General features: G+C 45.2%; 4 protein-coding genes, 1 long non-coding RNA gene and 1 pseudogene across 7 annotated transcripts; 4 read left to right on the top strand and 2 right to left on the bottom strand.

Annotated features, from left to right (window-relative positions):
• Positions 1–5,229: 5,229 nt before the first annotated feature.
• LOC120664156 (60S ribosomal protein L27a-2-like) lies at positions 5,230–5,912 on the top strand. The gene has a single exon (XM_039943236.1). The coding sequence runs from the start codon at positions 5,307–5,309 to the stop codon at positions 5,748–5,750; it is 444 nt and encodes a 147-aa protein (XP_039799170.1). The 5' UTR covers positions 5,230–5,306; the 3' UTR covers positions 5,751–5,912.
• A 2,588-nt stretch (positions 5,913–8,500) lies between these two features.
• LOC120664093 lies at positions 8,501–11,624 on the top strand (annotated as a pseudogene).
• A 542-nt stretch (positions 11,625–12,166) lies between these two features.
• LOC120664051 lies at positions 12,167–13,345 on the bottom strand. The gene is made up of 3 exons (XR_005670707.1): positions 13,204–13,345; positions 12,821–13,127; positions 12,167–12,724 (listed from the first exon to the last, which is right to left on the bottom strand). It is a non-coding gene; the product is annotated as an uncharacterized LOC120664051 (long non-coding RNA).
• A 129-nt stretch (positions 13,346–13,474) lies between these two features.
• LOC120663963 (ribonuclease H2 subunit C-like) lies at positions 13,475–15,557 on the top strand. The gene is made up of 4 exons (XM_039942951.1): positions 13,475–13,698; positions 13,787–13,879; positions 14,771–14,946; positions 15,151–15,557. Exons 1-4 carry the CDS (start codon positions 13,539–13,541, stop codon positions 15,214–15,216), a joined length of 495 nt encoding a protein of 164 aa, XP_039798885.1. The 5' UTR covers positions 13,475–13,538; the 3' UTR covers positions 15,217–15,557.
• A 357-nt stretch (positions 15,558–15,914) lies between these two features.
• LOC120663874 (porphobilinogen deaminase, chloroplastic-like) lies at positions 15,915–19,613 on the bottom strand. Its single transcript, XM_039942850.1, has 5 exons — positions 19,305–19,613; positions 18,066–18,471; positions 17,330–17,533; positions 16,444–16,621; positions 15,915–16,362 (listed from the first exon to the last, which is right to left on the bottom strand). The coding sequence occupies exons 1-5, from the start codon at positions 19,466–19,468 to the stop codon at positions 16,235–16,237; spliced, it is 1,080 nt and encodes a 359-aa protein (XP_039798784.1). The 5' UTR covers positions 19,469–19,613; the 3' UTR covers positions 15,915–16,234.
• A 5,471-nt stretch (positions 19,614–25,084) lies between these two features.
• Positions 25,085–27,583, top strand: LOC120663680 (peptidyl-prolyl cis-trans isomerase FKBP17-1, chloroplastic-like). 3 transcript variants are annotated; one of them, XM_039942604.1, is made up of 5 exons: positions 25,085–25,573; positions 25,873–25,995; positions 26,464–26,580; positions 26,866–26,886; positions 27,053–27,583. In XM_039942604.1, exons 1-5 carry the CDS (start codon positions 25,316–25,318, stop codon positions 27,146–27,148), a joined length of 615 nt encoding a protein of 204 aa, XP_039798538.1. In that variant the 5' UTR covers positions 25,085–25,315; the 3' UTR covers positions 27,149–27,583. The 3 variants fall into 3 exon arrangements, with proteins under 3 accessions (XP_039798538.1, XP_039798678.1, XP_039798601.1); XM_039942744.1 differs by having other exon boundaries at positions 26,881–27,583; XM_039942667.1 differs by having other exon boundaries at positions 26,866–27,583.
• The last annotated feature ends 54 nt before the right edge of the window (positions 27,584–27,637 follow it).

Raw genomic sequence — 27,637 nt, 5'->3', positions numbered from 1 at the left:
AGAAAGATAACTAGTGTTAAAGTTAAAATAACATTGATGAAACAATCATCATTGCAACTCAGCATCGTGATGTCCCACGTCACTGGTAAGTTGGGTGCGGACGCGATGTCCCACGTCACTGGTAAGTTGGGTGCGGACGCGACGACTACGGGTAGACTTCTCCGGCGATCTGTAAACGTAGTCAAGAGTGAGTACAAAAGTACTCAGCAAGACCAACCCCGCTACCTTCGCAACCCCAGCTCACTCGCCCTATCTTTTCCCGCCAGAGCAAGGATTTGCTCGTTGCTCCTCGTCCTGACGAGCTCATCGTGCTCTTGGTAAGTACTGCATGCTATCTGGCCCGACTCTTCTTCCTAAAGTTATCTGAAATCAAGCTTTAACTATCTTTGTTAGTTTTATAATTTATAGAGTTCAGTTTGTATTTATGTATACCTTGTTTATTTGATTTGTTCTGCGAGATAGGAAGTTCGTACCGCAAGCAGAAGCCCGGAGTGCATACCGCGAGCACGAGAACTAGTACCGCGAGCCGGAGATCAAAACGTGTACCACGAGTTGAACTACCCATTTATTAAGCAAAGGGAAGTCCAACCTTTTCTCTTTTGATCATGCTTATCCCAGTTTTTAAACACAACTCGTAGAAGTCCATTTAAAAGCGCATTTAATTTGTATATGAAACCTTGAAATATTTTACTACTTGATGTAGTTAAATACCCAAATGAAAGACCATTTCTTGCCATTATTTATAATCCTGATTATTCCTTGACAACTTAAGATTTACCTCTAAACATGATTAGCTCTGTTTAGATGAACATCTTGATAAATGATACTAGCATGCTTAGGATTTATTTATGCAATACTACTCATTGTTGTTTATCAAATACAATCATTTACGAATGAGAAAAATGGGATGGTTGTTTTAAAAGGTGTGAGTTAAATTTATAAAATATAATGAACATGATGATGATGATGGTGATTATCCAGAGATGGGTGGAATAGGATGCATGTGTGGGACTACTGGAGATTTGACTCAAGCCTGTGTGGTTGGGTTTTGTAGTTATCCGTCTTATCCCGATTAAGGACCGATTGAAAGCATCTAGGCCCTCTAGGTATGTTTCGGTGATTAATGACAATCATTATTGTGACTAATGAGTTTGTGCAGCTTAATGAAATCTTATCGCTCATTGGATCATATGTTAAAGAGGCCCCTAAATTTCATCATTCAAAAAGACGATCTTGGTATTCAACTCAAGTATATAACAAGACTAAGGATCTTTCTAGTCCTAAGTGTCGCAAGGTTGAGAAGGACACTTAGGTTAGTATAGGTTTTATAGTTTTGTAGAGATCGCACTATTAAGAGGGGTTAAGGCCAAGTAACTTGAGCATGAACATGGTCAATCAAAAAATGGATGCACACATTGGTCACTCAGGTTCTTGGAAGCTCAAACAAGTGCTATTCAACTCATATCTCAAAAATATTTGGATTTCAATCAAGACTCAAATCAAAACAGACAAAATCAGGAAAAAATCTTATCACCGGTTTAACCGACGACATCAATTTTCTATACGTCAGTTAAACGCTGTCACTGAAGCATGGACACTGAGTACACCGGTTAAACCGACGATATTTGAAACTAACGTCGGTGCAGTTGTCCAGAATATTGGTTTTCTAGGAATTTCTAAGCTTATACTTACCGGTTAAACCGACGATGGATTTGATTTAGCATCGGTGCAGTTGTCCAGAGAGTTGGTTTTTCAGTTGATTAGTGGACAACTACACTCATCGGTTAAACCGATGATACGTCGGTTAAATTGCCCGAGCTGTAACGGCTAGTTTTTCAAATGGGCAGTTTACATTCATCGGTTAAACCGACGATGACTTTTGGAGGGCCGTCGGATTAACCGGCGTTGCGTACTTTTCTGGCAGCTTTTCTCCAACGGCTCTATCCGCGTGAGCTGCCTATATATACCTCTCCAATGAGTCATTTTGAACTCTCTTGACACCAGGCAACACTCATACACTCATTCTATTGTTGAGAGCCACCTTGAGCTTCACATTCCACTCATTTGATCTTTCAATCATCCAAGAAGCAAGGCTAAGGACTTGAGTAGAGGGAAGCTTGTGTGCATCCGTTCTTGGTGATCGGTTCTTGCTCAAGTTAAGGCCCTAGCTTGTTACTCTTGGTGATTGGCATCACCTAGGCGATCTTGGTGATTTAGGTGTTTCTTGCAGAGCTTGCCAAGTTGATTGTGGGAGCCCGAAGAAGATTGTATGTGGCTTGAGTTCCACCACGCGGGGATGGTGAACAGAGACTCTTAGTGAGCACCCTCGTCTCGGTGACTTGGGAGGTGACAAGACTCTTAGTGAGTGTCACAACGTGGATTAGGGGTGTGTGCCAACACATCGACACCACGGGAAAAAATCCGGTCGTCTCTTGCCCACTCTTTACTTTCAAGCACTTACTTTCATGCAATTTATTCATGTGCTTGACCCTAGAGATCATAACTTAGCTCTATCTTACTTAGCGTTATATCTTGTTGTATCCTTTATAGCTTGTGTAGGTTGCTTAGTTAGCCGGATGGTGAATTGAGCCTTACTAGTATTGCATAGGTTAAGGTTGCTTTATTTTGTTTTAGAAATTTGAACAAGGCCCAATTCACCCCCCGTCTTGGTCCATCGATTCTTACACCGGTAATTGGCACTATTCTAGTCAAGTATTACAGTGCAACCATACGGCCAAATGAGCACTGGCCTTAGCTTATTAAGTCAGTCGGCTCGAGAGGATGCTACCGCCCGAGTGCTCGAGGAGCTCGTCGGTGTCGGGGTAGTTAACCCGGTCAGATGTACGGAGCCGCGATACTCCGGCAGTCTATCGTGTAGCATATTTTGGGTCTGGCTGATGTAACGGCTCTGTCATGTTAGCTTGCCGACACATCTAAGAAATTGTGTGTATGCGCGCTAGCTACGCGCTGGTGTCAAAGCGAAACATGTCGTATGGTTAAAGTGTACAACCTCTACAGAGTGTAAAACTATTCGAATAGCTGTGCTCACGGTCAAGAGCGCTTGTACTAGTCGCCGGTTTTAGAGCTTTTAAAACCCTTTAGATAAAATGGGACTTGGGTCTGATTTTGGAAATGTCCGGCAAGAGTGCCGTGGGCTACTGCGAACGGAGTGTCCGGTAGCATTAAAATTTGAACTCATTTCTTTTTAAATATACTCATAAATATGACTTTATTACTCTTTTGCTAAAATATCTTTACAAAATTAACCATGCATGAGTAAAAACTTGCTTTTCGGAAAATAAACTCCAGCCACTTCCTTGTACTCCATTATGCATGAAATTTTATCCCCCTTCGTAGCGCGGGGTTGGTCTTGCTGAGTACTTTTGTACTCACCCTTGCCTGTGTTTACAGAGACAGTTCAACGCCGGAGAAGTCTACCCGTAGTCGTCGCGTCCGCACCCGACTTGTCTGTGGCGGGGGACATCACGATGCTGAGTGCTTCATCAATGTTGTTTTAGCTTTAGCACTAGCTATCTTTCTTTCTATTCTTCTTTTATTTTGGATTGAAATTCATAAACCGCTGCCATACGAACGACAATGATCCATTCTGCCGAAATGTGTGTACCAGCCTCCTGGGTCTGAAATTGTTCCACATGTGGCTCCTGTGTAAGCGGGGGTCGCGACATTATTTCCGCAGCAACTTCTGTTCGGATGGCTGGACTGGTCCAACTGGAATGGCACGTGGAGCTTCGCGGCGGCATCTCGAGTTTGAATGCGAGGGGTGGTCGGGGCGCCGCCCAAAAGCACCGCTCCGTGCACGTCGTTCTGCGCAACCAGACAAACAGGGCCTGCTATAGTGATATGATGGCATGCTGCCCAGCCAGCCGAACAGGAGTCGTTGTGTAGCTTTGCTCCTCCCTAGACAGAACTGCGTGGCACTGTAGGTGGCAATTCACGTGCCGGCAGCCAGCCAAATAGATATAATGATATGCTGGCATGCTGCCCAGCCAGCCGAACAGGGAGTCGTGGTGTAGCTTCGCTCCTCCCCAGACAGAACTGCGTGGCACTATAGGTGGCAATCCACGTACCACTAGCCAGCCAAATAGATATAGCGATATGCTGGCATGCTGCCCAGCCAGCCGAATAGGAGTCGTGGTGTAGCTTCGCTCCTCCCCAGACAGAACTGCGTGGCACTGTAGGTGGCAATTCACGTGCCGGCAGCCAGCCAAATAGATATAGTGATATGCTGGCATGCTGCCCAGCCAGCTGAACAGGGAGTCGTGGTGTAGCTTCGCTCCTCCCCAGACAGAACCGTGTGGCACTGTAGGTGGCAATTCACGTGCCGGCAGTCAGCCAAATAGATATAGTGATATGCTACCATGCTGCCCAGCCAACCGAATAGGAGTTATGGTGTAGCTTCGCTCCTTCCCAGACAGAACTGTGTGGCACTGTAGGTGGCAATCCACATGCCGTCAGCCAGCCAAATAGATCCAAAACGATTAGCAAGGTTGTAACTTGTTTCTTGAAAAGTTTGCAGGAAGGTTGTAACGTTTTTTTGGTGGAGAAAAGGATTGTGGATATGATTTTCTCTCCTTTTTTTTTTGCACAAAAGCCAGATAGCCCATTGTTTAAGTTCCAGAAGTCAGGCTACTTCGCGAATCAAGGAGCTTCTATCTATCTTGTAGAAGATAGATAAGAGTTGACACTTCCAGCTCACCAAGACCATCTAAATTTTATCTTCTTATTTTTCACCTTTTTCCCCTACCCACCTCTTGCTTCGGCGACCACCGATGAGCCTGCGCGAGGGGGCGGCAACACGTGCAACGTGATGGAGCAGGGTGGAGGCGGCGGTGCCGCAAGGGAGGGGCGGAAGCGGCGGCGGGTGGCCGGAGGAGAAAAACGAGAGGGCGGAGGGTGAAAATTCAATGGTTACTATCTGTTGCACGAATTTCAAATAGTGAAAGATGGAGAATTTTTTTTTGAAAAATATATAGGATTCCCGGCCAATCCAGACTAAAACATTCGGCCAGACTGGATGGGCCTTACACACCAACAAGTTCGGAGGGAAAAGGTCCAGCCCATAATATAAACAATTTCAGCCCAAGGAAAAACCCTAGCAGGAAGCACCGTCCCTGGCCCATCCCATCCAACTGTCCCAGATCCTCCACCTCCCCACATCGGACGGCGGCCGCGCCACGCACCAGCCTTATAAGAAAGATCACATCTCCCCAACCTATAGGGTTTCCTCCCACCACTCCCCACCCCCTTCCAACCCCAGCACCCGGCGGCGGCGGCGAGCGGCGGCGATGACGACGAGCCTGAAGAAGAACCGTAAGAAGCGCGGCCACGTGTCCGCGGGGCACGGCCGCATCGGCAAGCACCGGAAGCACCCGGGAGGCCGCGGGAACGCCGGTGGCATGCACCACCACCGCATCCTCTTCGACAAGTACCACCCGGGCTACTTCGGCAAGGTGGGCATGCGCTACTTCCACAAGCTCCGCAACAAGTTCTACTGCCCGTCGGTCAACGTCGAGCGGCTCTGGTCGATGGTGCCCGCCGACAAGGCCGCGGAGGCGGCGGGCGGCGCCGACAAGGCCCCGCTGGTGGACGTGACGCAGTTCGGCTACTTCAAGGTGCTCGGCAAGGGGATGCTGCCGCCCAAGCCCATCGTCGTCAAGGCCAAGCTCATCTCCAAGGTCGCGGAGAAGAAGATCAAGGCCGCCGGCGGCGCCGTCGTGCTCACCGCATAGGTCTTTTTGCATCCTGTTTCGTCTATCTGTTCTAAGAGAACACCTTAATTTGTTGTGGATCCTGAGTTTTGAGACCCCGGTTTTGTGCACTTGGTAACGAATGCCCGTTCATTTACTGAAATGTTTCCGATTTATATCATTGCCTGAGATCTGTTGCTGCAAGTTGTGATCTTAATTGATTACCGTATATCCTCCGGTGGTGTTGATTATTCATTACCGTGTCGTGCTGGTGATTGAAACGCTTTGAAACGTGTCATTTGTTTGATGCGTCTAACTCTGCAGGATTGTGTAGGTAATGTTTTATTCTGCAACATTAACAAAGAAGAAAGCAAACATTTTTAGACCTTAGCCCTAGCACGTAATCTTGGTAATATGGTCTAGCGTCCATAACAAAGATGCATTAGATCAGGGAGGCATGGTTTGTGGTCTTGTGGATGATCTGCTGTTGGATTGGGAATTCATCTTGTTATGATGCCTTTGTCTCAACATGGCTTGTCATTTGTAATTTACTTCCCACGAGTTGTTTCATATGATGCCACTTATTTGTGATTTGCTTTTTGTGTGGCTGAAGATGTGGCACAGCCACTCTGAAAGCTATTCAGTTTTTTTGCTTTGGTACTCTGAAAGCTATTCTTTAATGATCAAGGATTTTTCCTAGTTTGATAGTCTTTAGCTGAGGCTCGTCCACTCTGAAAACATGTGTGGTAGACTGGTTGTGAGTTATGTTCATCATGCAGGATGTTTATGTTGTGAAATCTTTGGAAATTCCTGCATTATGTCTTTAATGCTGTATTTGTATGCTCGAGAGAGCTATTTGCAATTTGTTTGACACAATGCTTTCTTATCTTAGTTTATAATTTTCTTTTGGGTAAAGTCCATTTTTGACCATCCAACTATTGCAGAAGTCCGATTTTGGTCATTGAACTACAAAACCGGATAACTTCGATCATCCAACTATCAAAACCATTCACATTTGACCATCGGACGGTTTTGGCCGGCGGTTTCGCTGACGTGGCGTCCGCGTGGCGGTGGGACCCACGAGTCAGCCTCCACCTCATCTTGTCCGCCTCCTGCGCCACCGGCCGTGCCGCGCCCATCTCCTCCTTTGCCGCCAATGCCGCTCGGCTCGCTGTGCCCTTCCTTTTCCTCCGCCGCAGCTGCTCAGCTCGCCACGCTCCTCTTCCTCATTGTCCTCCGCCGCTGCTGCTCGGCTCACTCGTCCCCCACCGCTGGCTCGGCCTCCGCGCCCATCCCCCTCTGCCACGGCCACCATTGCTGGCCGAAGCTCGAGCTCGGCGCCCGCTATTCCAGGCCTCCCCCCTCGATTTCGCGCAGGCATAGGGTTCGCCTCAGTCAGTCCTCCATTTTCCCTAGGATCTAGGCCACCTCCTATGCCTCTACCGACTCTGTCCACGCGCGCCGCTACACATCGCCCCCGCGCCATCGACCTCGCCGTGGACGACCATCTCCGGCCGCCCCTCCTGCCTCCACGCTACACTCACCGTGCTCGCCACCTCCCTGTGCAGCCGGTGCGCCCTACAGGCGGTGGCGGAGGATGAGGAAGAGGAGGGATGCGGCAAGTCGAGCGGCGGCGACGGAGGAGGGAGAGGAAGAGGAGGGCCGCGGCGAGCTGAGCAGCGGTGGAGATGAGGAATAGGAGGGGCGCAGCGAGCAGAGCGGCAGTGGCGGAGGACGATGAGGAAGAGGAGGAGCGCGGCGAGCCGAGCGGCTGCGTGGAGGAGGAAAAGGAGGGCGCGGCGAGCAGAGTGGCAGCGGCAGTGGAGGAGGGGAAGGAGGAGGGGCGTGGGCGGCCAAGGCACGGAGGCCGGCGCGGCCGGGCAGGCGAGCGGGCGGCCAAGGCGCGGAGGTGTGCGCCGGCGGTGGGGGGAGGCGAGGAGGCAGGCACCGGCGGCCGTGGGGAGGCAGTGGCTCGGGAGGAGGATGGGGGAAGAAGCAGGGAGAAGGAGAGACGACGTGGCGGCTGACTCGTGGGTCCCACCGCCACGCGGACGCCACGTCAGCGAAACCGCCAGTCAAAACCGTCCGATGGTCAAATGTGAATGGTTTTGATAGTTGGATGGTCGAAGTTACCCGGTTTTGTAGTTCAATGACCAAAATCGGACTTCTGCGATAGTTGGATGGTCAAAAATGGACTTTACTCTTTTCTTTTTGATTAGGTAAGGTCATAACATGCACTCTGAAACTTCTCCCGTCAGCTTTTGCCACTATAGTAGTGCTGTAAATTGTGGTGAATCGTGGTTGCCCTGGTTATTTTGGATAGAACCTCTTCAGCTGAGGATGACTCCGAAAACATTGTTGGCGAAGTGTCAAGCGTCGCACCGTTCCGGTTGGTAATCAATAGTAGTGCTGTAAATTGTGGTGAATCGTGGTTGCCTGTGTTCTGCAATCTACCTAGAATTTTGTTGGTCTGAACAGTGCTGTCCATTTGCTCGTTGCCTGGCTGGAGCTTCACGTTGTGATGTTTACGAGAATGAATTCAACTCCCTGAATCAATCCTGCGGATTTGTAAAATTCATGTGAACTAACTCTGGATCCCGCGAGTAGAGAGTGAAAACTACTTCGAGTTCATACCACGCCCAAAACGGAAGTCGTGTTCGTTTTTCTTCTTTTCTTTGAAGAAGAACGCCCGAAACGGAAGTCAGTCAGCGACTCCAGCTCTCTGCTTCACTGTCATCCAACTCGCTGGGCCTAAAACATTCAACGAGAAAAAAAACACAGCAGGATCCGGCCCACTTGCACAGCAGCGTCCTCCTCCTCCCCACTGCTGCTGGACGACGCCACGTCGAGCACCCAACCCCCTAGCTCACCTCCGCGGCCGCACCAATGGCGACGCCAACGGCCTCTCCCCGCTTGCCCCTCGCCTCCTCCGCCGCCACCGCCCGCGCCTTCTCCTCTCCCAAGCGGTTCGTCCGCTCCCCGTGCTTCCCCCCGCGCCGGGGGCCCCGCCTCCGGGCGGGCTCCGTCAAGGAGTGGCGCGAGTTCGAGGACGAGGCGGGCGCCTCGAAGGAGTGGCGGGAGTTCGAGGACGCCGTCAGGAGGAAGGACCTCTCCCGCGCGCTCCGCTTCCTGCAGTCGGTGGAGCCCGCGGCGGGGGCCGCGGCGACGCAGGTCGTCGCGGTGCCCGTGCCGCCGGGCCGGGACTGGGAGGTGCTCGACGCCTGCATCGACGCCGACGACATGCGCCTCGTCGGCCGGGCCTACCAGTTCCTCGTCGACCGCGGGGTCCTCGACAACTTCGGCAAGTGCAAGAAGATCGGTGAGTTGGACGCAATTGGGCATTGCCTTCGCAGTCTAAACTTGGCGTCGAATCAAGTTCAATTTTTAGTTGTTTGTGAAATGGGAGTGTAGGATTTGACAAGTGGTGATTTGGTTGGTGTACTGACTAGTGACTTGTATGATTGAAGCCTCATGATTTGAGCTTGGCTTACGGTCATCAGTTTACGTTTACAGTGGTGTCGAGATGCTGTCGTTTCATTCAGACTGCCATTCTGATTGATAGTGTTGCATCTCATTTGCTGCAGTTCTAGAAGGACCAAGAGAAGTGACACCAACTGTTTTAAAAGAGATGACGGGGTTGGAAGGTGAGGATTGAGACAGTATCCCCTCACTTCTACTGTACTCCATCATCCTTCACATAGTGATTGCATGGTTACCAGTTCATACTGCACTTTTTTTCTTTCTAAAATTGGTAAACTTGACTGCAACACTCTTTAGCAAACAGTCAGAAATCAGAACTAGTATATAGAGCTGTTTCAAATGTTAGCTCATCTATTGTGACTTACCATTGCGAGGGTATAAAGGTTTAATCTTTCTGTTTATTAATTTCTTCAGCTGAAAAACTTGCACCAAAGAAATGGGGTCTTTCGGGAAGTTCTCTGTACGTTCTTGTTGGATTTCTTGGAGGCGTATCTTTTCTACTAACTCAAGGGATTGATCTAAGGCCTAAATTGGGTGCTGTATTGGCATTAGCAACAGCTGATGCAATCTTTCTTGGTGGTACTTGTCTCGCGCAAATCTCATCTTTCTGGCCTCCATTTAAGCGCCGAATACTTGTACATGAAGCAGGCCATCTTCTTACTGGTATGGCTTCCTACCTGTTTGTTGCCCCATGTTCTTCTAATTGCTGCCCCTTTCATGATAGTAGTTTTTACTATATAAGTTTGTCAACGTGTAATTTGTGATTTATCTGACTTCAGAGATTCAATGTTGGCAATGTTCCTTACTAAATTGAACTCATGTGTAGCCTATCTAATGGGTTGCCCGATACGAGGAGTCATTTTGGATCCATTTGTGGCATTGCGAATGGGCATTCAGGGACAGGTATATCCATTGTTAATTTCAATCCTTGGCTATCTATCAATCGGGCTTGGCATTTTGTCTATTATCCAATGTAGCAGTGTAATTTTTGTCAGTTCAAAACTTCACTGCACCTTTTTCAGGGCTACACCTTAATATGAATTTGTGCATGAGGCCTTTTCTGTTCTGCGGTATTTGTAATCCACAGTGCGCTATCAAGGTTCTGATAACTAGTGAATTAAAAACAGAAGCATCTAGTGTTGAAATTGTGATGAATAAGATTCTGTATCTTTTCCGAATAAATACTGTTCTCTTGTTTTTTATTTGGTTCGCTTTATTACTTGTAGTAGATTATTAGATTTTATATTGTACGCATGTGGCGTGTTCCTTTTTCTTCTGAACTCAGCTATGCCTCCATTTCCTTTTGCCTTTATCACCTTATTATGCCCTTCATATAGACATCACACATTATAGCACTCTCATGGACTCATTCCATACCTCTGCATGCAGGGACTCAATTCTGGGATGAAAAGATGGAAAAAGAACTTGCTGAGGGACATCTATCGAGTACAGTATTTGACAGGTACATAGATGGGTCATATACTCATATATTTGAATATTGGGACTTGGAGTTCTCGTGCAACATTTGACTTTTCTTAAGTGCAGGTACTCCATGATTCGGTTTGCCGGGATCGCTGCTGAAGCACTCGTTTATGGGGAGGCAGAAGGTGGAGTGATGAAAATTTGTTCCGGAGTTTGTGTATTCTACTGAACCCGCCACTTTCTGTTGCACAGGTTTGTATTCCTCTGAGTTACTACATCTTACCTGATTCTGGATAAACATATATGATCCATGAATATTTAGTACTTATCTGCTGCTTATCAGATGGCAAACCGAGCTCGTTGGTCAGTCATGCAATCTTATAACCTTTTGAAGTGGCACAAGAAAGCGCATAGAGCGGCGGTCAAAGCACTGGAAGAGGGACATAGCCTCAGCATTGTGATAAGAAGGATAGAAGCCGCCATCGCCTCTGACAGATAGTTTGACGAATTGGTCCTATGTTCCTATTAACCAAGGTTTCCGGTTTCCTCGACAGCTTACACGAAAGGTTGGAGCATGGTTGAAATAAGACACAGCTATTGAAAAGTGGTGCAATTCTCAAGCTGGGTAAGGGAGGTCAAAGCATCTGAGGGACCAACGAAATCAACGGATACATTAGAGATTTGAAGGAACTCAAAAGTCCGTTTCAATATGTGATTAGCATATGGCGGATATAATAAATGTACATAGGAGATATTGATTCTTGATGGATATATGAAATAGGTAGGACTAGAAATTACTGAACCGAGAAGCGGAGAAAAACAGCAGTCGGGATTGTGTCCTTCCAATAACAAACTGAGGGCACATTTGACGAAGGAGGCCAACAGCAATCTGGCATTTGGATTGTTGCTAAACACTTGTATGATTCTGCAATCTCAAAAACAATTAATGTACGTACAGTATCTGGCTGATTGGCCATGCCCCATGCGTGTGTTATTGATGACCATCCATGTCAATTAGCTGTGCAGCATATCTCGAAAGATCACGCATATCTGCACCACTACAGTCACTTTTTTATATTCTCGAAATTATACAGCTTGTATCTCGAAGATAGATCGTACGTTTTCAATATTCACTAGCGTGTAAAGTTTCTGTTCTCCACGTTTTGTCCGGTGCATCTCTAACCTGTCTGCTCGTGTGAGATTCAGATTAGGAAAATGGAATTGCTCGTGTGAGAGTGCTACAATCCCCACTGCACACCTTGTACTGATTGATACAAGTACAACCTTAAAATCGTCGAAATGGGCAGGAGATACTAGTGTTCATTCAAATGTGCCTGCCGAGGGCGTGCTTAGATAGATCTCCGAGATAAAACCGACGAATTAGAATTGGTGCTCTGGATTTTGCTTGGGGAGATCTGGCTTGATTTTCTTCAAGAAAAAAGAACAATTCGTGTTTAGGTTATGAATTCACAACCTGTCTTTTGTTACTGAGTTGTGCGTTCATATACGACACGTTGCCATTGGTTGTTTCCTTCCTGTAACAAGCTGAGTGCTCATTTGTGAAACAAGGCCAACTAACAGCACTCTCTGGATAGCTGCTAATAAACATTGTACAACCGTGCAATCTCCCAAACAATTACTAATGTATTTACAGCACATCAATATATCATTCTACATATTATATAAAATATCTAGTATATTTTTCTACCAATTATATAACATATCTTTGAGATTGATCATATATATACTGCAATATCTACAAATAACTGACGTGTGTCTTTCATGTTCTCTGCATTTGTCCGATGCCGATCTCCAAGTGTTCGTCCGCATATCTCACCACCAGTTTAGTTGGATTTTTTCTGTCTTTTGCTGAGTGCCTATATATATCAAGATCCCAAGCCATTCCATATGGTCTAATCTGACTCTCACACAGTTCAGACGTTCGTAGAACTAGATATATAGGCAAAAGGATCCAGTATGAAGAGTAGCTATGGTGGTGGTAGAGTGTGTGTGATGACGACCACCTTGCTATTTTTGCTGTTTGGATGCCTCGCTCCGTGCATACAAGGTAACAAGTCATATAAAACCTTCATTTTTCCTCATGTGTCTCCATGCTAAGAAAAAAAAAACGCATCAAAATTTTCAGGCCGCTCCACGCTGCTCAACAATGGAGGTGAGACGAAGAGCTTCCCAAGAAACAGCCATCTCACCTTCCCATGCCCTAGTTCGAGGAGCCGGCCGGCCAACTCGACCTCGCCGGCCGACGACGACGAGAGCAAGATCAAGCTGGTGATGTGCGTCGACAAAGGGCTGCGGGGCGTGGTGGGCGAGCCCTGCTTTTGCTGCGCGCTGGAGCGGCCGGCGCCGCGATGCTACTTCACGCACAGCGAGTGCGAGGCCAAGTGCCCGTTCTGCTACCCCCCGCCCTGCTCGCCTGGACCGGCGGTGGAAGGCCGGTAGTGATGGTAACAGCAGGAGGTTGTGGCTTGTGCGCGATCTTGCAGATAAGTGGTGGATCTGGATGGAATAATGGAAATAATGTTGTGGTGATGCATAGAAAGTTTTTTTTAAAAAAAAGGGGAGTTGAAGGCACCTGTGTCACTGCTTTTGTCTCTGGCTTTTCAATTCTGAACATTGGATATATTAAATTTGGTGTTATCTTCATTGTTGATGCTCTTCAGTCCAAGTTGCTTCGCTTTTCTGTTCTGAGCAGACCTAGTACTTGCTTCCGTATTTGTGTTTGAATTCGAGTTCGAATCCTGTATTTTGAAAAGATACAAGGAGTTAGAGTTACCACGAGAACAACAACAAAAAAAAAAAAATTCTGATCAATTCGCTCCTCGGCCTGCGAGAACTGTTGTGGGCCGTAGTCAGAAACCGGGCTCGATCTCCTCGTCGGCCCGCCCACGTCAAAACAGCGAGCCGAAAATGGAGCACGCGACCCCTCCGGCCGCCGCCGTCGGCGTCACGGCCACCGTCGACCTCTCCCCTGCGGCCACTGACCTTGGCGGGGCGCACCTCCTTCCCTGCGGCATCAGGCAGAACGGCGGCGCCCCCGTCTCCGACTATTTCAAGCCTAGGAGCACAGGTCCGTGCCTCGGAGTCGAATCTCTCGTTTCCTTTTTTTTCCCCTTTCATCTGGTTGAAGTGTTGGTGTCGTGGTGTGGCGCGTGTAGGTGTGGAGGTGGAGGGGGTGAGGGTGGAGGAGGCATTCTTCCGCGGGAGGAAGCTGCCGGGCGCTACCCTCGCACTCCCGGATGGCTACCGAGGTGAGGCTCAGTTCGTTGCTTCTGCTTTCATCTAATCCGACAAGATGTGTGGATTTGTCATCAATTTGGAAGCTTTGGGGACTTTTGGTAGATTTCGTAGCAAATTAGCAATTGGATTGAATAATAGTCTGATAATAAAGTGGTATAGAATCTATGATAATATTGAATTGTCGTGTGGCACTGATAATCGCCATGTTTGGTTTCCACCCTCAAATTCTTTTCACAAAAAGACGAATGTATGCATGGAGTACTAAATGAAGTTTATTTGCGAAACTCACAGATAGGTGTAACTTTTCAAGACGAATCTAATGAGCTAAGTTCCACCATGTTTGGCTACAGTGATGCTACAGTAACCACCTCTAATCATCTTCTAATCATGCGGTCAAAGGCCTTATTAGCTACATCACATTCTACAGTACCATGATTGTGGAGGTTGTTTTGTAATTAGACTTCATTTAATACCTCTAATTAGTGGTCAAAAGGGCAAAAAGTTACACCTAACCAAACAAGGCCAATATTGAATCTTTCTGTGCAACTTTTGATCTTCTAGCAGTCCTAAAAATTATTGCGACTCAAACGCATGCTAAAAAGTGTGAAGGAAACCTTTGCAACAAAACCTGAAGTTTCAGTTTGAGTTTGACTACAGAAGTGTGTTCCCTGAATGGTGGTATGGTCCCTTTTTTTTATCTGAAATATGGCCTTCTGGCTTCTTGGTAAAAATGTTAAATGTCTGGGGATACTAGGTTTGCATATACATCTAGATGCTTATTGATGATATGTGGCGATCAGTCATCATGATCTGCTGTTCCAGATCGTCGATAGAAATTGTGAATTTGACAGAAGTTCTTCTGTAGTTTATCAAGTTTATAATGCTTTGAATATTCTCTGTAGGTTATGTATTGGAGAAGAAGAGTGGAGGAAAGGATACACAGAATTCAGAAGGTGAAGTGAGTAATTTTGTATCACGTGCGGAATTCCAGAACATAACCTACTGGAATCATGATACCACACCATCAGCAGAGGATTCCCTCCCAAGGTGCTTTCATTGGCTAACTGTTGCAAATGCGGTGAGTATTATTTCTTCACCTGAGATACATCATTTTGTTTCTTGTCCACTTGATATACATGATTTAGATTCGTTTGTCTGTCTCTACTGCCTGTCGTTAGGCATGGCATATGCAGTAGGCCATCAAAACTAATCACTGAAACAACTGAATGTCATCACAGAAACTGACAGACACGATCCTAATTTTGGCTTCCTGTTCATACAGATGCACAAGCCAGTGACAGCTGAAGAGCTGGCTAACATGTCAGCAATGCAGAATCAGGACGGCTAGCTTCATTGTATGCTGATTATGATTTTCCTATATGATGTAACTGTGGCACCGGTGGGAAAAGTCTCTACTCAATGTAATCTCAGCTTGGCGAACCATCCTGACAAGCTATCTACCTGTCTAACAAGTAGCATACTTTTCAGCGCATCCACTAGGGCTAACGGTACTCTTCTTCAGGAGATCCGCCTTCAGTAGCACGATAATGCTTGACGTAATGCAGACCATTGAAGTAGCCTTCAGTAGCCTTCAGTAGCTGGATTGCTGGAAGCCTGGAACTATCGTGTTCATTTCTGCAATACAGACATTGAAGTATAAATTATCTGTGGTACTGTTGAAGTGCGACAGTGTTGTGTTGCTTTGTCTGCCTTAATGATATGATTGCAGGTAAATATTTCAAAAAAAAAATCAAAACTCTTTGAATCTTGATTCTTGAAGAAACATATTTGTAAATGTCAAATAAAGATGCATCCATATGCATTTTACCAAAACTTTCTGTAATCAACTCTATCATGACCTGAGAAGCCCTGATGCAGTGGAGTTACACTGGAATTACTTATAGATTGACCACTGATGGTTTGCTGTAGTATTGAAAAACCTCAGCTTGGTAATTAATATCGTACGATGCTTTGTCAGGCCTCTAACAGATTGCAGCCAGTGGGATTCATCGGGCCCATCAGAGAATATCTATAGAATATTACACGTTGGGCTCAATCATGATACTTCAGAACTCAACTTTCAACAAACTATCTGCAAAGTTACATCCGTTTGCAATGTTATAATATAGCTGCGCAGATACCTCTTTGACGGGGATTACAAAACCGTGGACGTTCATGTTCTAACCCGGAGTGCTAAAAGAACAGGCGGTACATGTTTGGATGGGGTAGCTCAACATCTGGTACAAGACTCTACCGCTCTAGCAGAACTAGGAGAAAGAATAAAACAGAAACAAATCTCTCAACACTCTACGTGGGCCGTCTGTTTCTAATCAAAAGAGTGCCAACTGAAAGTGCACCTTCTCTTTTCATTGCAAGTGTTGCAAGTGATCAAAGAAGTCAGGGCCAGCCTTTGCCTTCAGCTCATGACCAGCATCTTTGCCCATAGCAACCATGTCATCAAAAGAGTACGGTCCACTTCTTGCGGTCTCGTATACTGTAACAAGAATCATAAAAGTGACAAAGTGTTCCTTTCTGTGATAAGATTTTTTGTTAAAAAAATGAAAATCAAGGATACCTTTAGATCCATCAGGTGAGGCCAATAGACCTCGGAATGAGCAATTCCCATCCTTATCACGATAAGCATAGGCCGCAATTGGAGTTCGGCAGTTACCATCAAGAACCGCCAAGAATTCTCTTTCACATGAAACAGCTAATCTGGTATCTTCATGGTTCAATGAGGACAAATACTCCATCTACAAACAAAGGGGCAAATAATGGGTGCTACTTCTTTGGCTATAAGATTGTTAAAAAGCGACTAACTGCATCAAGTATCTAGCATGCTCTATCTAGCTGCATATGATTTATGTACATTGCAGAATAAAACAGAAATGTGTACTCAGAAATTTTGTCGATGTGCTGTAAGTTGTAGTTTCAAATATTATACTTTTGGAAAACCCAAAACATGCAGCATGGCCAGGACAAAGCAGTGACAAATAAAATGAAGATTTCACTAGGAAAATAAAAATGCGAAGAGTAGCATGACAAGAAATAATATTTTAAATCAATTATCTGTGGTGCTTTAACAACATTATCTGAAAAAAGTAATATGGTTATGAGTAAAATGCAACTGGCGTCCTAAAACTTTTCCCAGATTCAAACTTTTTATGTGGTTCACTCAAGGTCCATTACAGGCCCAGAATCTCGATTGGAGTGGATCACTTAAAAAGTTGAAGACCCAGATTCTCACTTCGAGAGTTTATGGGCCTAGGTGAGGATCCAGGAAAAGTTTAAATGGACACTTGAACTTATCACTTAATCAAAGGTAAATTTGATGTTAGGTGGTGAAAATATAGAAAAGATGGTGTCAGATTTGTATATGGAATCATGCACGCACCATTTCTTTTTCTCATCTACCATTTCTTTTTCTCATCTACCAGCATACTAAATACTTGACCACTTACCATTTTGTCATCATTGCTTCGGCAAGCTATTCCAATAGCACCTTGGGCAACTGCAGGGAGCATTTCATCCACTGATAATAAAGATGTTGCACTTTCTGCCACATTTAGCCGCTTTAGTCCAGCCAGTGCCAACAATGTAGCATGGACACCTCCTGCCTCGAGTTTCTTTAACCGTGTCTGAACATTTCCTCTGAAGTTAACTACCTGAAAACCATTCAACGCCCTTAAGATGATGAATACCTAATCAGAATACACTTCTAAGTAACTATGTAGAAGACTGAGACTGAGACTAGAGTCTACAGCTGGCCATGATCCTCTTTATAACCAAAAACATGAATTGCGAGAATAACTCCAGGCAAAGCATCTTTTTACATATGTGACAATGAGAATAACCACTTTACAATCATAGAAATCTAAAATATAAATGCATAGAAATCTAAAAAATACATGTTTACAAAAGAGTTGAGAACTGCAGTTGACAGAATAGATGAGGAAAGAGCTCGGCCATCTCACTCTCTATATATAAGGAAAAAACACAAAATTCACGATACTGGGAAGTATTTATGAACACAGTGGATCCGCTAGCACTAAAAATCTTGCTGCTATTTGCATGTCGCATTATTGAAGACATGGAGGAAAGACAAGAGAGGATTCACGATTATTTTGAGAGCACTAAGCGACAAAGACAGTTAATACAGGGGGGTAATAGTGTGATGAGTGCAACAATCATACTTACTTTGAGTGATGGATATCTACGTAGAATCTGAGATTGTCTCCGCAGGGAAGCACTTCCGATTATACTACCAGCAGGAAGCTCTCCAAGTGAATTTGCAGTCAAGCTTATGAATGCATCTCTGACATCCTCTCGTGGGAGGTTACAGGGCAATATTGTTCCTTCGGGAAGATATGTCGGGACATCTTTCATTGAGTGAACCGCAATGTCAATCATTCCATTCAAGAGTGCTTCATCTATCTCCTTGGTGAATAAACCCTTTCCTCCAATATCTGCAAGAGGTTTGTCCAACACAATGTCCCCAGTGGTCTTTATGATGACAATCTCAATAGCCCCCTCCTCAGCTAACTCAGAGTGTGCTGCTTTCAGTTTGTCTCGAGTTTCATAGGCTTGTGCAAGAGCAAGCTGACTGTCCTAAATAACCAATAACATGAATTACAAATTTGCATATTCCTTGCAAGATACTCCCTCCATTCCAAATTGTAGGTTGTTTTAGCAAATCTAGATCCATAGTTTTTGCCATGCATCTAGACATAGTGTTTATCTTCTTTTTTTTTTGAAAGGAAGACATGGTGTTTATCTAGGTGCGTAGCAAAATCTATGTATCTAGATTTGCTAAAACGACCTACAATTTGGAACGGAGGGAGTACTATAGTCCACAAGAAACAACAATTTTAACTAAACACTGAGAGGAACAACACGCTTTGACAATAAACCGTGATTTTTCGTGTGGATTTTTTTCTCACGAAAAATAAAACATCAAAATGGTGCAGGAGTCATACCTCACTAAGCCTCACAAAGACTACAACAATGTAAATACCCAAATGAAACTGCTAGCTAGTTTACGTATAGCACAGATACAGCATCTGGCGTTGACCCAAAAATAGTAGGGGCAACACGAAATGTACAATTATGCTGAGCCCATTCCTTAGCTTTATCAAGGTCAACGGCCAGTTAGTAATGATCCGGAACTGCATCCAAACGGAGCTAAATAAGCATTGCTAAATATCCTCAATACTCCGTGCCAATTCACCCGGTCTAAAGACCCGATAAGTTCAGAGCCACAGCACAAACCCCAATTCCCAGAGGAACTGCTAAAGACAGGATCTCCCGGACATCTGCAACGCATTTTCAGCACCAAACCCAACTACCAGAACCTAAAGCCACAATTTTGAACAGCATAACCCCAAATCCACCCCACTCCCAACCAAAGAAACCGCAGAAAGGGTCGAGTTCAATCACCTTCCGCGCGTCCCAATCCGGATGAGGGAGACCTTGGCCTGCGCGCCGGCCTCGACGGCGGCGGCGGCGCGCACGACGGGGCGCGCCCGCCGGCGCGGGCCCGCGAGGCAGGTCGGCGAGCCGAGGAGGGAGTGGTGCGCGGTGGTGCACCTCAGCGACACCATCTCCGGCAGGCTAGAGAGGAGGGTCGGAGGACTGCGCGGCGCGAGAATGGAGGGAGGAGAGGGCGAGATGTGCAGAGGGGATGGGCTCTGCCGAGGGCTCTGGTTCTGATCTGGTTGAGCTGCTTGTTATGCTCTCGGCGTGGATGAGGGGGAGAGGATAAGTGTCAGGATCAGGGTTTTTTTTGCGACCGGTTGGATGAAACCACCGCCGTAACCGGATTGGTTTGATCGGTAACAAAAAAAATCGGTCAAATTTAAATTCGAAACAAAAAAACGACAGTTCAACTGGTTTCTACCGGTTAGCTGCCCGGTTAGGTCCTTAAACCGCTCTAGTTTGAGTGGTAACCGGTGCGTTGAATAAAAAAACCGACGGCTTAAAGTGGCTCCTTGGTGTGAAATAAATAAAATTTTTGTGATGAACTATACACATATTAATATAAAAAATCACACCAAAGTAAGAATTTATAATCATGTATACAAATACAATAGTAATAAGCGTGCATACAAATACAATAGTAATAAGCATGCATACAAATACACTCCAGCTCAAGTCTCGTATTCTGGTAGGTCATCACGACTTCGCACATGTTGGACCGCTTGTCCTGATCAGCGAAGCGAATGAACTTGTATATTGGTTAAACTGTGTCGATGATATATTTGAATCCCTCCCACCACTCCATACTTGAAAACCTGGGATGAGTAAATCTACCATATTTGGTATCCGCTCATTTGCTTTGTAAAAACTCAGTACATGCCACCCACTGCATGAAACGATCACGTTTCCGCCGGCGCATGGGGCTTAATGGGCTGGCTCATTTTTTTTGTTTAACTTCAAATGCCCGCAAAATATACTAAATGAACGAATATTTGAAAAAATTTGACACGAAAAAATTTGACACCATTAGATTCGTCGCAACTTGAAGTATTTTTAGAATGTGTTTTGAAATTTTTTATTTTTTAATTCAAATTTGAAGTTTTGAATTTGGGCGATTTGAAACCGGCCGGTACCGGAACCAGTCCGGACCTGTTACACCGATAACCACGGTTTCCGGACCAATAGCGGTCGGTAAAAAAAAACCTTGGTCAGGATTGGCCAACCACAGCAAGGGCTACTCTGCTCATTTGCACGGCAATCTGCGCATGGTGTGCCCTCCAAGCAAAGGGTGGCTGTATTGAAGGGCTAAAAGTGGTTGTATTTAAGGACTAAAATTTTGATACTAATTAGAAGAACTAAATATAAATTAATTATAAAGTTAATTGTGGAAATTTATATTTAATTCACAAGATAAATCTATTAAATCTAATTAATTTATAGTTAGCACATAATTACTGTAGCATCACATCGGCTGATTATGGATTAATTAGATTTAATAGATTTATCTCTCGAATTAGCTTAGAGATTACGCAATTTGTTTTATCATTAGAAACATTCAATACTTCTAATTAGCAACTAAACATCCGATGTGACATGTAAAGTTTAGCCCTGCCAGATCCAAATAGACCTGCGCCAAGATAAAAAATATAGTGGTAAATTCTTAATTTTTTGTTTTGGATTTCCATTACTGTTTGTGGATTTTTTGTCTTCGAAAAATAAATTACCAAGAAAACACCCATTTTGTCATCTTCTGAACAAGGATTTTTAAAATATCTTGCAGACCAATGTACATTATATATGTATCTTAAAAAATAATTCTACATATGTTAAAGTTGTACGAACTATGACCCTATATATTTATATCTTTTATTTCGGCATAGCATATATTATTTTGCCAGAGTTCATAGTATTTTTTAGAGCTTGTCTCAATCACCTAGGCACATTGTAATCAAATGGAAGCATAACCTCAGAATTGATTTAGATTATTTTTTGAATAATTTCTCCAATTAACCAATAGACAGCTATGTCTTGTAGTAATAAAATAGCTATACACTTTGTAAAAACATTCTAATCAAGTGATCAACCTTATATTTGAGTACGGAGTACGATGTATTTTTCAACATCTGATGGATGCGATCCATTCAAGATCCACCTAGATCATTAAAGATTTTTTTCTCAATAGAGGTGTGACTAATATGGATTTTGTTACTATTTGGTCATGTTGCTTAAGCTTTGCTCAAATGTGCTTTGTTATAGTATCCATGATTCCAACAGGAAAGAAAGATTAAATTGGTCTAAACTCAAGGGGACAAACAATTCATGTCTATATTCGGTCAACTTTTAGGAGATATGTAACATGGATTTGAGATTAATCATGTTTCCTTGTCTCTAACGTGCCTATGTTGAAAAATAAAAATAATGAAATCGCACGAAGAAACTATCGCAAAATCCACCATGATCGGTGAAATTTGCCAACCACATCATCTCGGCCTGGGCCAAAACCAGCCGGCTCATTTTCCTTCTCCTTTTCCCAGCCTAACCCGCCCCGCCTCCTCTCCTTCTCCACGTCGCCTGCGCGCCGGGCCCAGGGTTTTATTTCCCGATCGGTTAGCGGTAACCGCTGGCCTCCGGTTCCGGTTTACCGGACCGGTTTAACCGGTTACCGGTCGGAACCGGTCAAATTCAAATTTGAATTCAAATGGCGCAGTTCAACCGGTTCGTACCGGTTTACCGGCCGGTTTGACCGATTTACCGGTCGGTTTGACTGGTAACCGGTCAAATTCAAAAAAAATTCTTTATTGGTTTAAATTCAAATGCCCGCAAAGTATACTAAATAAATGTTTGTATAACATATTTTAGTCTAAATGAACCCTCCAACCCTCTTTTGTACTATTTTTACATTATATTTGTATACTTTTGTATGCACGTTTTTTTTGTTTAACTTCAAATCCCCACAAACTATACTAAATGAACGAAATTTTGAGAAAATTTGATACCATTAGATTCGTCGCATCTTGAAGTATTTTTAGAAATTTTTTGAAAATTTTTCATTTTTTTTGAATTCAAATTCAAATTTTGACCGGTTTCATACCGGACCAAACCGAAACCGGACCGGTTACCGACGGTTTGGTGAACCCTGCCCGGGCCTGCGCGTCAGTGACGCGGCGGCATCTTCTTCCCCACGCCGCCCGTCGTTGCGCCCCGCGCCGCCCGCGTACGGCCGTCAGCACCGACGCTCGCCGCTACTCCGCCGAGCCTCGTCACCACGAGCACAGCGCGGTCTTGTCCTCCACCACCCTGTGCTTTGCCGCCTCGGTCTCCTCCATCTCCCTGTGCGGCGGTGGAGTCCGCCCGCGTACGGCCGTCAGCACCCGCGCCGCTCGGAGCAAGGACGCGAGCTGGACATGGGCGCATTCAAGGCCGGGAGAGCACCAGCGCGTGCACGCGGAGCACGCCGCCGTCCTCGCGGCGCTGCCCACGACCGTCCACGCCTCCCTCCTGCTCTCTCTCTCTGTGGACAGAAACATCGGAGCAAGCAGACAGCAGCAGAATTAATTCTCATCTCACTCCCCGCACGCACATCTCTCTCACACACGTCTCTTTCACACTCTCCTCTCTCTCTCTCCGTCGGTGCACACTCACGCACAACACAACAGCTCTCTCTCTCTCACAAGGTGGTAGCAGCAGCAGCAGCACACCTGCTACTCTGGGTGTGTTTAGTTCCCACAAAATTTCCAAATTTTCCATCACATCCATCACATCTCCTATCACATCGAAACATTAAATATAATAAATAATTCATGCATAGAGTATTAAATGTAGTTAAATAAAAAAACTAATTGCATAGTTTTGATGTACGTTGCGAGACGAATCTTTTGAGCCTAGTTAGGTCATGGTAGGATAATATTTACCACAAACAAACGAAAAGTGCTACAGTGTGCTACAGTGACTGATGCGACTTTTTCTCCCCCAATTCCCCTCATCTAAACACAGCCTCTGATTTTTTTTCCCATCACAAGCACCTCTGATCCTCCCTCCCTTCACTAACTTCCTCCGAGCAAGCAAATCACTATCAGGACTGCCACGGTGCCACCCCTTCCCATCGCCATCTCTCTCTGTTCAAGCAAGCAGCATGCTGCATGCACCAATGCATGCACAGATGCACTGATGCATGCACTCCCTACATGCATGCACACACACTCACTCCACGCCAAGCACACATGCACTCTCACTCATTTCCTGCACGCGCGTTTAGTTACCAAAAATTTTCACCTCGAAATTTGTGACTTTCCCTTTGAATAAAAGCACTAAATGTAATTAAATAACAAAACTAATTACACAGTTTGGATGTACACGACGAGACGAATCTTTTAAACCTAATTAATACATGATTAGCGCAGCAGCCTCCCTTTCCCCCTCTGGTTTCTTCTCCACCGAGCAATTAAGAAGTTAGCAGTAGCTCCCCTTCCTATGCTCCTTGTTCTCCACCGAGCAAGCATCCAGAACTAGCTTGAGCTCTTTTCTTCTCCACCGAAGCACCTAATCCGCAACCAGCAGCCTGTAGCCTGCCCTTTGGCACCTTCCCTGTTTAAGCTGAGCACCACGCCACTTCAAAATCCACCACCGGGACCACCTCTGCGGCTCTTCTGGAGATGCTTGCCGTGTTCAAGCTGACGACGGAGAACATCACCACCCTGACAAGCAGCGGCATCCATGGCACCAAACGAGCTGCTACCTCTTCGTCAAGCTGCAGCGGTCGAGACGCCTACAACCTGCTCAATGTTTTGCTTCAACAACGCCACGGAGCCACGAGACACGACGCCGAGCTGAAGCCAGGCCGGGAGCTGCAACGACGTCGACGACCACGAGCGGGAGCCAAGCCGGAGATCGACGCCGACGCCGCGAGCCGGGGAACGACGCCGAAGCCGAGAACGGCAAGCACACGGTCGCCGCGGCACCACGGGCCTGCGTCATCTCACCACGGCCCCGCCTTGTTCCATGCCTCGCTTTGACCTTACCTTGGTGCCTCTCAACCTCTCAATATGGGTTGGCGAGCCTCTCAACCTCTCAATATGGGTTGGCCTCGCGCTGGCATCAAAGAGAAACATATCGTATGGGTAAAGTGTACAATCTCTGCAGAGTGTAAAACTATTCGAATAGCCATGCTCATGGTCATGAGCGCTTGAGCTAGTCGCCGGTTTTAGAACTTTTGGTTTGGAAGTTGGTATGATAATTGTTTGGTAACACTTGCACCGGTTCAAAAGTTGTTCGACTGATATAGATGATCAAAGGACTGCGAAATGGAAAATGGGGAGTCATGATTGGTAAAGTCGGTCTATTTTATATAAACTAAAATATTTTCAAAATTACGCATATAAAGATACACCCAAATAAAATGCAGCATAGTGCTAGTGAACCTGTCAGCCTTCTTTAATTAACCATGTATGTATTATAGGATTTTTGATATACACCCGAAGTCTTACGAGTACAAAATTGTACTCACCTTTGTTGCTAAAATTTTAAAATCCAGAGCTCGAAGAAGAGTCGTCTCGGTTCGGTTCCTTGTCGAAGGATGCGAGTTTTCGACGTTGGTTCTTTCTAGTACTAACTCTCAATCAGTTGCCTGTGGGAATGGTGAGGCACACTAATATAGGATGGAAGTCCTATATTTCTGTTTGCCTGTGTAGTTGTGATACCGGTGCTGTTGTGCGTATTTGCGGATTGATCATGAAACAAGTATAGTAAAGTAGAACGGGAAACTGTGCATTTGCTAGCACGGGAGCCCACAGTTCTGCACTTAACTATATTTTAGTTTCATTGAACTCAATATTTATAGTGATTTCAACAGTTGTTTCCCTGGATCAAAATAGAAAATGAAGACGTTAGAGAATTACAAATTCGGAAGTAAAAAAGAAAAATCAAACTGAATCATAAAACAAAGAAAAAAAAAGAAGAGAGGCGAACAACCGGCGATGGTCACGACTGCCGTCACGGCGGTCGCCGGCGCCGTGCCGCCGCCTCCGAAAGGAAAAGCTGTGACTTCAGCCGCAACACCACCTCCCACCCTCACCAGAAGGCACCTCCTCGTCGCGGGCGCCACCGCCTCCGCCCTCCGCACCGCACCCGCCTCCGCTGCGGCCCCCAAATTCGCTGAGATCCCCGGCTCCGGCGGCGTGAAGGCCCTGGACCTTCGGGAGGGTTCCGGTGAGGTCCCGGCCGACGGCGACCAGGTAAAAGCTCGCCTCTTTGCACTGATTGCTGTTTTAAGCACCATTCTTGCCTAATCAAATTAACCAGTTTTACACCTTGAAGTTGCTCTAGTTTATCAGTTATCACTCTATGCTGAGTGTTGATTGTCACAAATTCACTAAATTTCTGCTTATGATGAAGAAGCTGCTAGCGCATGGATTGCTTATGCAGTCATTTTTTTTGTGGCTCGTATTGTTTTTGACAAATGTGTATGAAAGGCTCAAGTGTTCTTCTCAGTACTCAAATAAAAATGTTGTTCTCACTTGTATGAACTACATAGGTTGCAACCCATTACTATGGAAGATTGGCAGCAAAACAAGGATGGCGCTTTGATTCCACGTATGATCATAAGGACGAAACTGGTGATCCCATGCCGTTTGTCTTCACCATTGGATCTGGAAAAGTGAGATACGGATTCCATTCAAACTCGATGCAGAAAAAGTGGAAAAAAAAGCTGAATTATATCTATAGTATACCATACGCTATACTGTTTCATTTTTGGATAAAGATCTTAGCTGAACTTTGTATTCTTCCACTCTAAAGTCTCTTTGGTGAAGTTTGATATTACACTATTACAGCATAGCATTGATATTCCTATGTTCTTGAAACATGCCTAAGGATCCCACCTGATCTTCCATATGTAGGGCTACACTTGTTCTATTGTGGAGTATATTTGTTGCAGGCTATTTTTATTTTGGCATCTCAGTTGCTATGCATCTGTAGGAGTGCGAACTATCTATTCTTATGTATTTTCCCTTAATTGTTCGTGCCCATGGTCTTGACATGTGACAAAAAATAAATTACATGGGATGTTCTTTTGTGGAATCATTCTGTGTTGAGACTCCAGCTATATAATACATTGATCTTGCAGGTTATACCTGGTATTGAAGCAGCAGTGAAGTCCATGAGAGTTGGTGGTCTTCGCCGTGTGATCATTCCACCATCACAGGGATATCAGAACACATCACAAGAACCTATCCCTCCTAACGTAAGTCCCGTGCTGTCAATATTGTATATTTATTATTATATCATGTAGCTGGTGATCAACTGAAGTATCTCCAGTCTGGCCAACTCCTAATCATTACTTTCTGTTGCGAGCGCAATTTATTGAAAGATGGTTTCATAACGGTATATTCCTTGTTGGTATATTCCCTTGGGATGCATGGCCGTGCTTGGATTCAGAAAATATTTCATATCTGCCTTTGAAAGATATAAACGGTACTGCTACCTGGACATAACTACTTACTAATTTTGCCTGCTGTTTCATGCGCAGTTCTTTGATCGGCAGAGGCTATTCACTGCGTTCGGCAGGCTGGAGCTGGAGGCTGGAGCTGGAATGGTGTGAGAGAAAAATACTGTTGGGCTGGCTGGAGCTGGAGCTGGTGGCGGGAGTGGTGTGAGAGGAAAATACTGTTGGGCTGGAGCTGAAGCTGGCTGCCGAACGCAGTGAATTTACTACTATATTCAACCCCACACGTCTGGCAAACGGCGAGGGTTCCACTCTCGGTACACTTATCTTCGACATCGATCTAATCAACATAAGGCAGCGCTCATAACTGTTCTGCTTTGTGAGGATAGAAGACTTATCAACCCCTCATTGAAATCTTTTGGCTCCATGCTCATCACTCTTGTGTCTGAAAAAGAAACTCTGTGCAAGAATTCGATCTTGCTTTGTGCTTAATCCCTTCTGTAATACATATGAAACACAGTAATATACTGACACACAATACAAAGAAAAGTCAAGTGAGCGCAACTCTGAAGGTCAGGTTTACACGGTGCACACTGCAGCATTGGCTTTCACATCAGCAAAAAGTTGGACTCCATGAAAATAACCTATACTAGTAGTTCACATCTGACTTGCACTGCATCCTCCTATACTTTTTTTCAACAGACTGGTAGTTGCTTTTGAAGAGCAGAATATTGGAAGAGAGATTCCAGTGTAGAACACATATTTGTTGGATACTATAATGTAGTCATAATTGTTATCGCTACTTCTTTCTCTGATTTTGGGCCCAAAAGGAGTAGATGCGTTGTCATATTTTAAG

The sequence above is a fragment of the Panicum virgatum genome, chromosome 1K (genome assembly GCF_016808335.1).
Source record: "Panicum virgatum strain AP13 chromosome 1K, P.virgatum_v5, whole genome shotgun sequence".
Lineage (NCBI taxonomy): Eukaryota > Viridiplantae > Streptophyta > Magnoliopsida > Poales > Poaceae > Panicum > Panicum virgatum.
This window is presented reverse-complemented; position numbering and strand designations above follow the sequence as displayed.